Here is a 12840-nt window from a genome sequence, read left to right as displayed (position 1 = left end):
GAGACCCCGTCTCTACAAAAAATTTCTTAAAAATTAGCTAGGCATGGTGGTGTGCGCCTGTAGTGCCAGCTACTCAGGAAGTTGAGATGGGAGGATCACCTGAGCCCAGGAAGTCAAGGCTGCAGTGAGCCATGATTGCACCACTACACTCCAGCTTGGGGTGACAGAGCGAGACCCTGTCTCAAAAACAAAAACAAAAAACCCTGCTGATTTGAGTGTCTGAGTGGAGCACTCCACCCTCCACGGAAGCAGGATGTGCTCCCAACAGAAAGAAAGAATAGAGGGAGAGAGGAGAGCAAGAGAGATGGCGTATCTGTAAGAAAAGTCAGTATATTTATGGTTTGCTTTATAAAAGTTACTATAATACAATGGTACATAGTATTGAATTCACAAAAATATGAACAAATATTTACAGCAAGACACACTCACAACGGAAACACTTCTCTTCAAAACAAGTTACATATGGATGATGGAGTCTATACACAGAAACATCCCTAAAACTTATTGGTTCTCTTCTTTGCAGGGTGAGGGAGAGAAAACAAAAAATAGCAGAAACCCCCAACTCTTGAAAAGCAGAGATTTGTTCAATGAAAAATGAGGGAGTTGAAAGAAGAATGACTCGACACATACCTTGATTATTGCAAACCACTCTGGGGCTGGGGCAGGGGGTCCTGGGAGAGGCAGGTCTAGTCCCCTTAGTGAAGGCCAGCCGAGGTTTACACTGGGCACGATGGCTGGGGGCAAGGTGAGGCCAGGGGGAGGGGCGAGGCAAGGGTCCCTTCCCTGGTATTCTCGCATCGCCCCACTTCTTTTATGGAAGGGGACAGAATGGAGACAGCCCCTTGGGGGCTGTACATGTAACTTGAATCAGCCATCTCTACAAGCTACGCATTTCCTCATGTGAAAAATAAATTATTTCCTCAGTTGCACAATTAGGCAGAAAACCGCAAACGGAAGAGAAGTTCGCCGCTGTGCCCAGGTACCCCATCTGTGTCTTAATGCCACCAATTTCCTTGATCTTGAAACCGGCAGGCACAGTCTCAAATAGAGAGGGCCTGGGGGAAAGGAATTAAAAAAAAAAAAACACACACAACAAAACCACCAACGACAAAAAAAGAGAAAAATAACAATTCTTTGTACAGAATTTACATGATAACAAGCTTGACACAAGCTGAGATACCAGAGGCTCCGGCCGCCCGCGTCTGCAGGGTGGGAGCAGCTCCCACATGGAGCGCGCTCGTCTTGATGAGGACTCCGGGTCACAACAGTCACTTTCCAGAAATTATTTACACGCCTTCTCTGCTTTCTGGGGTACGGGGGGACTTGCTTTTGTCTTTTTTTTTTTTTGGAAGTACAAAGAAATGAGCAAAAAATGTCTTCCCGCATGTTTCTACAAGAAACAATGTTCCCAAGAGAAAGTCCTTTGCGGCAGCCTCTATGTACAGAAGTTGGTTCTGAACTTCAAAAACCTTTTTCCCCTTCGTTTTGATTTTATACACGCACAAGAAAAAAAAATGCATAGGAATAAACTGAAGAGGATAGGAAGGGGGTCAAAAGGGAAAAAAAAAAAACTGTCAAAGACTTAGATCTGAGTTTTAAAATCTTTTCCAAGATTTTTCCTTTCTCTAGGAGAAGGAATCTGCTCCCTCCGAAAATAAATATCCTCTGGCCTTCTTGGGGGGAGGGGCTGCCGGCAGGGGGACATGGGGTGTGGGTCGGGGGTGACTGGGTGAAGCTTATAAGCCAAAAAATGCCACACGCAGACGGTCTGACAACCCGTAATGGCGGGACGGGGGACCCGCCCACCCTTGGGAGCCCCCTCCCACCCAGGGTGAAGGCAAGGGCAGAAGAGAGTGGCCGCCCGCCTTCTCAGCGCCCCTCACCTGCACTGGGGCCTCCGAGAGGCTCCCTCGTTGCTGGCATCCGAATGAGAAAGTAAACATTGAACCCAAGGTTTAGGGGGTGCTGGGGTGTGAGGTGGCAGGGAGAGCCGCGTGGAGACCCCTGCCAGGGACGAGCTTAGCTCCACCAGGGTCGCCGGGTCAGCGGTGCCCCAGGCCTCTGGGGAAGGAATAGGCTGGGGCTCGGGTTGGGAAAGGTGTTGGGGTCTCCTCACTGTGCCCACGGGCAGTGAGGGGGACTTTCAGGGCTTAGTGTTCTGAGGTCAAGGCCGTGGGGGCCTCTCTGTCCTTCCCACAGCACCCGGCCCTGCGTCCAGGCCCAGGTGGCTTCCAGGACACGGGCCACGCACAGCCACACTGAGGCCTCTGCAGACCCCCCGCGGGGCCCCTCTGATTCCACCTTCACATTTCAACGGTTAAAATGTCTTTTCTCACGATGAGGAAAAAAAATAAGAGGACAAAACAACATAGCAGCATTCACAGGAAGAGGCCGGGGTGATGGTGGGAGGGAGAAGAGACAGAGAACAGAGAGAGGGGAGGAGAGACAGAGAGAGAGAAGCTGATGCTGGAGTTAAACAGAAATCCTGAAAGGGGCGTTTGTAAAAATGAGAGAGACGTGGGCTGAACGACAGAGAAGCCCTTTCCCGCAGAGGGGCCGGAGCCAGGGGCTCCAGGGGGTAGTGTGGGGCGCCAGGCCCTGAATGGCCGCTGGGTAGAGGACAGCACCTGAAATGGGGGCGGGCGGGGGGGGCCGGGCCCCGGGGCCGGGGGGCTCCACGCTCGGGAGTCCCAGGGCTGCGGCGACATCCTTCGAGTCTGGCGCGGGAGCTTAGTTGAGGGTGCCCCGGCAGTTCTCGGAGCCGCAGAGGCAGGGGATCTTGACGTCCTCAATGGGGAACTTGTAGTCATAGGTGATCTCCTCGTTGACGTTGATGTGCTGCTTCGAGTAGATGACTATCTTCTTCTGTGACTCCACTGTGATCACCTTGGCATAGCAGTTGGGCTGCAAGCAAGGTTGGGGGAGAGTGAGCCCCAGGCCCCCTAGGGTCCCCCGCCACTGCAGACCCCTCAAACCCAACCAGGCCTGTGCTTAAGGCCTGACATTGCCATGAGATTCCCCAACCCACTGCTCTGCTCTGGACCTTTGCTCCCCCCGACCCCCAGGGGTGACCCCTTGCCTCTGATATTAAATCATGACGATAAAAATTATTTCCCAGGCCTTTCATTTCCATTCATAGTGCAAGTGCTCCCAAATGTATGTCTATGTTTAGCTCACATCTCACTTCTGAACTCTAGACAAAGGGTCAGCAAACCATAGCCCCTAGCTGCCTGTTTTTGTAAATAAAGTTTTACTGGCACGTAGCCATATCCATTCTCCCATTCATTTGCATATAATTTGTGGCTGCTTTTGTTAAAATAGCCAAGTTCAGTAGTTGCCATAGAGAGCATCTGAGCCATCAAGCCAAAAATATTTATTATCTGGCCCTTCACAGAAAAGGTAAAGGGCTCCAAGCCCATAAATGCAACTACCTGCTGTCTGCTGGTGGCAGCCCCGGGACCGTCTTTGACTTAGAAAGCTCACACCTAAAGCATGATCTGCTCCTGCTCTGGGGAGCTGCTGCACCACGCACCCAGGCCCCAGAGCATCTGCCTCCCTGCCTTCTTCAGTCCAGATCTGGCCCCCACCAGGGCTGGTGAGTTCAGTCCCAGAAGGACCTCTTGGTTGTGTCTACTGATCTCCACTTCTGGGGTCACCAGCCACGCTCAGGCCCTTATTACTGCTCACCCACCTGCTACAGCCCCCTCAGCCACTCTCACCCCTGAAAAAACCCACTCCTGCCCCAGCAGCCAGGGAAATGCTTCCAAAGGGACAGCAGAACCTGTCGCCCGATAGCGCCAACCTTCCAGCGACCGTGGCTCTCAGAGAAACAGTTCCTCAGCTTGACCACCCACAGCCCAGCCCACCCCGTCCTCTTACCCTACCCGATGCCCACTGCCTCCCTTGCTGTCTCTCAAACAGGTGTTCTTCCCACTGCCCCAGGGCCTTTGAACACACAGTTCCCCTTGCCCCAGCACCGCCTCCCCTGGGCAATTCCCTCTCACCCCTCAGATCTCCTTGGATATTCACAGGAAAGTCCCTACCACCCAGGCAAGGATCAAGTCACAACAGAGAGAGCCAGCAGGCACTGAGGACCGACTTGGCCAGGACTCAAAGGGCCCACAGGCAGTGACCCATCTATGTGGCCCTCCTAACAACCTACAAGGAGTGACTGTTATTGTCCCTGTTTTACAGACAAGGAAACTAAGGCACAGAGACATCAAGCAACTCACTAAGCTGCGATGCCAAGACTCGAGCCCAAAGTCAGGGGCATCCAGCCCGGAACATGCCTCCCTCCTGCTCGGAGCTTCCTGCGCTCATCCTTCAGCACTCAAATCCCTGTTATCAGTGTCCCTCCCCTCTAGGCCTGCACCACCCGATACGGTCGTCACAAGCTAATTAAGTTTAAATTCATCACAATGAAATAAAATTTAAAACTCAGGTCCCCAGATGCACTGGGCACATTTCCAGTGCTCAACACCACACATGTGGCTAACCCACAGCACAGATGCATGTAGTGCACCTCCCTCTCCCCCCTGCAGAAAGTGCTGGTGGACAGCTCGGCCCGAGCAGGGCTGAGCCCGACCAATGAAGGCAGGGAGAAAAGGCTAACGTTGGAGAAACAACTCTGTAATTACCAATGAACTGAACCAACCACTTATTTGAGTCCTCTACATGCCACAGAAGCCTCACTATGCCCATTTCACAGATGAGAAACTGAAGCTCAGAGGAGTAGAGCTCCTGGTAGACCTCACATGTCCTCCTCTCTCTATAACCTTTGACCAACCTGAGCTTGGAAAGGAGGCCAAGCTGATGGCACTGCCGTGCCGGGGCTTCCAGGCCCTCCTGGCACAGAAGCAGGGCCAGGGGCAGGGGCAGGGCCACCCCCGGCTGGGCACTCACGTTGCAGCTGTGGTTGATGAAGCGCGCAAAGTTGCCGCATTTGGTGGCGTCGATGATGGTGTCGTGGTCCACCCGGAACATGTAGCTGCTCCCGATGCCCTCGTCCTCATAACGCTTCTCCCGCATGTCTGCGATCACCTGACCACAAAAGGGTGTCAGTCTGGCTGGGCCAGCCCCATGCCCGGCCCCATGCCCACCCTGCCGGGCAGTGCCTACCTGACGGATATTCTGGCCCACGTACTCGATGACCATCTCGTCAGCCGCGATGGGCTCCATGGCGAACAAGCCCCAGTCGTGAATGTGGCTCTTGCAGAACTTGAGCTTTTTCTTCCGGAACTGCAGGAGGGAAGACAGGGAGAGGTAAGCCCCGGTCTCAGGTCCTGCCGCCACCCCGGGATCTGGGTGAAGCCCCGCCTCACCTTGAGCTGGTTGAACTTGAGCAGGTCGCTGTCACAGCTGCCAGTGAAGGAGGACAACAGGCGACGCTGCTCCGAACGCCGCTCCGAGCCTGCCCGGGTGGAGGCATGGGGCTGTGCTGGGATGCTCATGCCCTGCAGAGGACGGTGTGCAGGGGCTCAGCAGGGCTGGTCGTGTCCTCGGCTGTCCCACCCTAAGCTCTGGATGTCTGTCATCCTCAGCATCCTGGGCTCCTTTCTCTGGGCTTATCCACACCTGCCTGTCCCTAATTGTCACTGCTTCCCTGCCTCCTCCATCCCATCAGTATCTGAGTGTGCTCACGCTCCTATCTTCACAACGAGACTCACCCTTGCCTGGCGCTGTCTTTTCCCCATTTCAGCCCAAAGCTTTGTCTACCCTGACCCCCCCGCTTGGCTCTCACCCAGACCCCTCCGACCCCCAAGCATTTGAAATTGAGGATCCTTCCGAAACCCTCGTGTCACGTCCTGCTCTTGGCCTCTGCCCCACCCATTAACCTTTGGAGCATCCCAGGCCTCTGCCCCATGTGCCCTCCCAGGTGAGGTCACCCTGTTGTGACCTTCAGTCACCACTTCTCTCCTGGCGATGCCCACACTTAGGTCGCCAGGCTGGAGATCCCCATCCTAAGTTCCGCCATACCCACGTGCCCATCAAGACCTCTCTGCCTGGGTGTTTTCAGAATCCGCAGAACTCAAGTTGCCTCGTGGTGACAGCGTATCAGCCTCCCCATCTCAGGTCCAATGTCCAGCTTCCCAGCACCCCCCACCCCAGCCACACCCTGGGCTGTCACCCCCCGCCCATCCCTGTCTCCTGTACCCAGGCCAGCCCCAGTCCTGTCCATCCCACTTCCTCATATTCTTCCACAGGCATCCACGTCTCCTCACATCCAGCACGTCCGCATGTCCAGTCTGGAAACTGCAGCAACCCGAACACAGTCTGTCCTCGGGACCTCTGTGCCAGCTCCATACCACCCCAGCTCCTCTCAGAACCTCCCGCTGCTGCCTGTCACCCCAGGAGACAGGTCACTCACTACCACAGTCCCCCCCACCCTAGTGGCCTGAGCTGTCTTTCGCACCACAAGTGGCCTCTCCTTTCCCCTCCTCACACCAAGGAGCCCCACTGCCTCAGGGCCTTTGCACCGCTGCTGTCCTAGGGAGGCCTGCTGCGGTCAGTGAGCCCCTCTCTGGTTTTAACTTCTTATGAAAGTTGCTTTTTCACTTCTGTGGTCTCTTTGGCATCTGCATGGCGCCTTCCCGCACTTTGCTTGGGTCTGACCCTCTGACTCCCCTTTGACTTGGAAATCCCTAACCCCTCTCCTGTTTTCTCCATCACGTTTTCCCTGCCTGGCATTACGTGCTTCTTTGTTCACTTGATTATTTCCCACAAGTCCCCACTAAAATATAAACTCCAGCCGGGCACCGTGGCTCACGCCTATAATCCCAGAACTTTGGGAGGCTGAGGCAGGAGGATCACTTGAACCCAGGAGTTCCAGATCAGCCTGGGCTACACAGTGAGACCCCGTCTCAATTTTTTTTAATTTAAAAATAAAAATAAATAATTAAATTCCATGAGGAAAAAGATTTGGTGGTGTTCACTGCTATAGACCCAGAACAGTGCCTGGTACGCAGCATGTACTCAACAGATATTTGCTAGATTAAAAAAGAATGAATGAGGCCAGGCAATGTGGCTCGTGCTTATAATCCCAGCAGTTTGGGAGACCAAGGCAGGCAGATTACTTGAGGTCAGGAGTTCAAGACCAACCTGCCCAATATGGCGAACTCCCATTTCTACTAAAAATACAAAAAATTTAGCCAGGCATGGTGACCGGCACCTGTAATCCCAGCTACTCGGGAGGCTGAGGCAGGAGAATCATTTGAATCCAGGAGGCAGAGGTTGCAGTGAGCTGAGATCGTGCCACTGCACTCCAGCCTGGGTGACAGAGCAAGGCTTTGTCTCAAAAAGAGCCAAGCAAAAAACAAACAAAAAATGAACGAACTTGTGGAAACAGAGCTCCGTCACATCCCTGATTAAACCCTTGGGAGGTGCTCCAAGGCCCATGGGACTAAGGCAGATTCCTTCCTTCTCCTAGGCCCTGCCCACCCGCCTCTCCCCTTCCACTTGCACACTGTGTGCCAGCTCCTCTGGCCTCACAACTCCTCCCTCTGCCCGGCACCCCTCCACGAGTGCCCTGGATCCCCATGGCCCAGCCGGCTGATGTGTCCAGGAGCCCTGGCAGTACCTGGGTGTCTGCAGGGGGCTCATCGGTGCTGGCACGGCTGCTGTTGAGGTATCTGAGCTTGTCCTTCTTGTCGATGGTGTAGAAGCCCTCGCTGCGGGCACAGCCTGTCACGTGCTCACGAATGCCATCGTCCCGTTTCTTTTTCTTAGCTGAAGAGAGGCTGGTGGGTGGGTGTGGGTCAAGGGCCACATGGACATTCTCAGAGAGTCCCTCCTGGTCCCTTCATAGACTGGTCCCGCCCATCCTCAGACCACCCTCCGGGGACAGCGATGTCCAGTTCTACTGCCCACTCCCATGCCACCTCCACACGGCTGCCCGCTGACCAACCCTGCTGACGGTCAATACCTAGTTGCATGGCTCTGGGTGTCTTTTTTTTTTGAGACATGGTCTCCTGTTGCCCAGGCTCGAGTGCAGTGGTACAATCTCAGCTTACTGTAGCTTCAGCCTCCTGAGCAGCTGGAACTACAGGCATGCACCACCACAGCCAGCTAATTTCTGGATTATTTTGTAGTGATGGGGTTTTGCTACGTTTCCCAGGCCGGCCTCGACCTCCAGAGACCAAGTGATCTGTCCACCTTGGCCTCCCAAAGTGCTGGGTGTGTTAACCATTTTCTGCTGTTTCCCATCTGTGAATTGGGGTGACAGTGATGCCTCTGTAAGTGATGAAATATGCTTATGGTCCTTAGCAGAGTTTTGTGTTTTTTGAGACAGAGTCTCGCTCTGTCGCCCAGGCTGGAGTGCAATGGTGCGATCTTGGCTTACTGCAACCTATGCCTCCCGGGTTCAAGCAATTCTCCTGCCTCAGCCTCCAGAGTAGCTGGAATTAATAGGCATGTGCTACCACACCCGGCTAACTTTTGTATTTTTAGTAGAGATGGGGTTTCGCCACGTTGGCCAGGCTGGTCTCAAACTTCTGGCCTCAAGTGATCCACTCGCCTCAGCCTCCCATAGTGCTGGGATTACAGCCATGAGCCATGGTGCCCGGCATTGAGCAGAGCTCTTGACACAAACTGAGTGCTCACAAATCAGTCTAATACAACAGGGATAACGAGGGGTCTAGCCTCATAGACCTATGCGAACAACCAAGCCTCATGAAAGCCTGGTGGTGAAAAGCCTGGACTCTAGAGCCAGGTTTGCCTGGGTTCAAATCTCAACTCTGCCACTTGTAGCTGTGTGACTTTGGACAGGTCACTGAACCTCTCTGAGCCTTAGTAAAATGGGAATCATACCCTTATCTCACCAGGCTACTGGGAGGTTATGAAGGGGACAAGGAAGCCCTCAGCCCTTGTGTGCTGTTAAGCTGCACAGCACTGTTGTTACATGTGGCCCCAAGACCTGCTAACTCTGGGGGTAACATGGGCCTGGCAGAGGAGTCCTTAAAACGTGCCAATGATGATTCACTCTGGAGCCTGGCATGGGAAGTGACGGTGGTGCGTTCTGTCACCTTCACAGGCACCGTGGGCTGCTACAGACTGGGAGGTGGGGCCTAGAGAGGTGAGTGGGGACTTCCTGCATCCCAGAAGGTGCAGAGCCCCACATGCTGGCAGGATATAGGGATGGTAGACCCAGAGCGTGTCGTTAAGCCAGTCCATGCCATTGTCCTGCTGCAGCAGTCGCTCGTAAGTGACACATAGGAAGCGGATGTCCTCCTCGTCGATGCCACCGTTCCAGATGTCATACAGGATGGTCATCTCCTCAAACTCCGAGCGGGGCCGGAAGAGGGGCTGGGGTGGCGAGAGTTCGGGCGAGCCCGCAGGTGGCACCAGGTCCTCATGGCGCTTCTTAGGTGGCCGGCGCCATGGCCCCCGACTCTTGGCCAACTCCATGTACTCCTCAGTGACCTCATCACGCCCACGGGGGCCTGGAGGGATGGCCTCGGAGGGCCACTGGTTGTCTAGCTCCTTAAAGGGCAGCTTGGTGGGCTCTACAGGTGGGGGAGGTGGGGGTGGGGGTGGCTGGGGGGGAAGGGGTGGTGGAGGGGCTGGGATCCCCGCGTTCCGGAAATCCAGGGTCACTGTCCGGGGGTCGTGAGTGCTGGGGAAGACGGGGGTCTGCGGCTGGCCCGGCAGGAGCAGGAGTTCCCTTCCAAGGGCGGCCCCTGCTGGTGGCCGGACCAAGGGCCCATCCAAGGAGAGCATAGATGGTGGGGATCGCCGGGGCCGGCCCGGCTTTCTCTTCATTGGGGGTGGGCAAGAGGCCAGGGGGGCGGGCAGCAAGGGCGGCAGCGGGGTGGGGGTACGAGCCTGGGCCCGCAAGACAGCGGGTAATGCCAAGGGCAAGGGCAGGGGCAGGGGCAGAGGGAGGGGCAGGCCCGTCTCCAGGAGCACCGGGGAGGCCAGGGGCCCGGAGCGTTCATCACGTCGGCCAGTGGGGAGGGGGCAGACGGGCAGAAGCAACGGCCCACTGGGCTCGGAGAAGGTGGGTGTGAAGCTGAAGTCCCGGCCAGGTGTCCGAGGGAGGCCCCCACTGTTCAAGCCAGGGGACGGGGCTGGGTAGGAGAAGGGGCTGCCGGGCACTTGCGGAGAGCTCAAGGACAGGCCACTGCTGCCCCCTGATAGCGGGGGCTCCCCGCCTGGTGTGGCTGGCACCGTCTCTGTGCTCTGCGACTTGGCCAGGCTGCCACAGAGGCCTGGAGTATGTGGGGGGTGGTCTTCAGCAGGGTGCTCCGGAGGGACAGATGGATGTGAGGCGTCTGTGGTCTCGGGCTCCGGCGGGGGGCTGGGTGGCCGGGGTGGTCGTGGGGGCGGCAATGGTGGTTGCAGGGGCAAGGGGAGCATCATAGGGGGCTCTGGCTCCACTTGCAGGTCATGCTCTGCAGAGAGGGGAGCAAACACGAGACAGTTACCATTCAATCCAAACGTCTCTCAGTGCCTTACTCTGTGCTCCATACCTGGCCAGCTCACAGCTGAGTCTGAGCACAGGACCTGTCCATCTCCAGCTAAACCTCTCAAGGACTGCTCAGGGCCCAACCCAGTGTTAGGCACACAGTATATCCTTTATCTATGTTGGTAGGCTAAATCACAGATGCAGGAGACATGTATCCCAGCCTTTCACACTGTGTCTTCAGAACAAAGTCTGAAGTCCCTGTGGCCCAAGAAAATCTGCTCTATGACTGAATAAAATTAAACAAGTCTCTTTTCTGCAGGACTTGTCGGAGCCTTCAAGGATTTTTTTCCTAGCACTTACCTCCACTGTCACGGGATACACTTCTTAATTTTTTAACTAATTTACTTTTTATTTTTGAGACGGGTGGAATGCAGTGGCATGATGGTTTAGTCATTGTAGCCTAAACCGCCAGGGCTCAAGGGCTCCTCCTGCCTAAGGCTCCTGAGTAGCTGGGACTACAGGCATGTGCCACCACACCCAGCTAATTTTGAAATGTTTTGTGGGGATGGGTTCTCACTATGCTGCCTAGGCTGGTCTTGAACCCCTGGTCTCAAGTGATCCACCAGCCTTGGCCTCCCAAAGTGCTGGAATTACAGATGTGAGTCACCATGCCTGACCACAAAATACATTTTTTTCATTTTATATTTTTATATCATTTTATTTTATTTTATTTTTGAGACAGAGTCTCACTCTGTTGCACAGGCTGGAGAGCAATCTCGGCTCACTGCAAGCTACCTCTGCCTCCCAGGTCCAAGCTATTCTCCTTCCTCAGCCTCCTGAGCCGCTGGGGTTACAGGCAGTGCCACAACGCCCTGCTAATTTTTTGTATTTTTAGTACAGACGGGGTTTGGCCATGTTGGCCAGGCTGGTCTCAAACTCCTGACCTCAGCTGATCTGCCCACCTCGGCTTCCCACAGTGCTGGGATTACAAGTGTGAGACACCGTGCCAGGCCCATTTCTTTTTCTTTTTTCCTTTCTTTTTTTTTGAGACAGAATCTCACTCTATAGCCCAGGCTGAAGTGCAGTGTGGCACGATCTCGGGTCACTGCAACCTCTGCCACCCAGGTTCAAGCAATTCTTCCTTAGCCTCCCAAGTAGCTGGGATTACAAGAGCCTGCCACCTGTTTTTCATTTTCTAATTGATCTGTTGTCATCTGTTCCCCTGCTCCGTGGGAGCAGATATTTTTGTCTATTTGGTCCACTGTTATATTGCTACTGCTCAAAATAATAGCAGGGACACAATGGAGGCTTAACATTGAGTCAATGCTCAAAGACTGTGGTTAATGGTGGAATAAACAAAACAAAACACAGTCGTCCCTCAATACACACAGGGAATTGGTTCCAGCACTCCCTGGTATACCAAAATCTGCACATACTCAAAGCTTGTAGTCCGTCTTGCAGAACCCATGGATAGGCAGGCGGTCGCCCTCCATATAGGTGGGTTTAGCATCCCACCGGTCTTTCCTGTCCATGTTTGATTGAAAACTGCATGTCAGTGGGCGCTAGCCATATGTTCAATGTACAACAGGAGCAGCTGTAATCCTTTCCTGAGGGACTTATTAAAGGTAGGTGCTAGGCCAGGCGCGGTGGCTCAAGCCTGCAATCCCAGCATTTTGGGAGGCTGAGGCGGGCAGATCACAAAGTCAGGAGATCGAGACCATCCTGGCCAACACCGTGAAACCCCATCTCTACCAAAAATACAAAAAATTAGCCGGGCGTGGTGGCGGGCGCCTGTAGTCCCAGCTACTCAGGAGGCTGAGGCAGGAGAATGGCATGAACCTGGGAAGCGGAGCTTGCAGTGAGCCGAGATCGCGCCACTGCACTCCAGCCTGGGCAACAGAGCAAGACTCCATCTCATAAAAAAAGGTAGGTGCTAACCACATGCAGCTATGTAAGCCAAAATAAATTGAACACTATTACAAACTTAGTTCCACTGTGCCACTGGCCATGTTTCAAGAGTGTGGTAACAACACTGTGTCTGAAGGCTACAGTGCTGGACAGCACAGCTCCAGAATGCCGCCATCACTGTGTGAAGTTCTACTGGCCATGCAGTTAGAGCCTCTCGTGTGCTCTGTGCAGCTTCATCACAATGCTGGAGGGGGCGACGCCCGCAGCCCTCACCTGGCCCAGCACCCACCTGTCACTAATGTAACCATGGACACCCATCCTCCTTTTGGGGAGCATCTCATGGGAATGATGGTCCAAGGACCAAGCCACTAGGGAAACGCTGGCAGTGAGTACTGAAAAATAGCAGTGGTTCCCCTTTGGGTTGATCTACTCAGTGCCAGGCTCCGTGCTGGCACCCAACACCTCATCTCGCTCAAGGGAGGCACAACTGACTGATCTCATTTTACAGGGGAAACTGAGGCTGGGGACGG

General features: G+C 54.5%; 1 protein-coding gene across 1 annotated transcript in view; it reads right to left on the bottom strand.

Annotated features, from left to right (window-relative positions):
• Positions 1-310: 310 nt before the first annotated feature.
• Positions 311-12840, bottom strand: part of SETD1B (SET domain containing 1B, histone lysine methyltransferase) — a 28320-nt gene continuing 15790 nt past the window's right edge. Inside the window, exons 12-17 of the mRNA XM_031650840.1 lie at positions 9129-10388; positions 7577-7743; positions 5322-5453; positions 5119-5238; positions 4903-5040; positions 311-2904 (exon numbers count right to left, since the gene is read on the bottom strand). Coding sequence (XP_031506700.1) covers positions 2731-2904; positions 4903-5040; positions 5119-5238; positions 5322-5453; positions 7577-7743; positions 9129-10388 — 1991 coding nt within the window. The 3' untranslated portion in view covers positions 311-2730. The remainder of the gene's footprint in view (positions 2905-4902; positions 5041-5118; positions 5239-5321; positions 5454-7576; positions 7744-9128; positions 10389-12840) is intronic.

Source organism: Papio anubis, chromosome 9 (assembly GCF_008728515.1).
Source record: "Papio anubis isolate 15944 chromosome 9, Panubis1.0, whole genome shotgun sequence".
Taxonomy (NCBI): Eukaryota; Metazoa; Chordata; class Mammalia; order Primates; family Cercopithecidae; genus Papio; species Papio anubis.
Note: the sequence above shows the minus strand (reverse complement) of the source record. Positions and strands in the feature narration are given on the sequence as shown.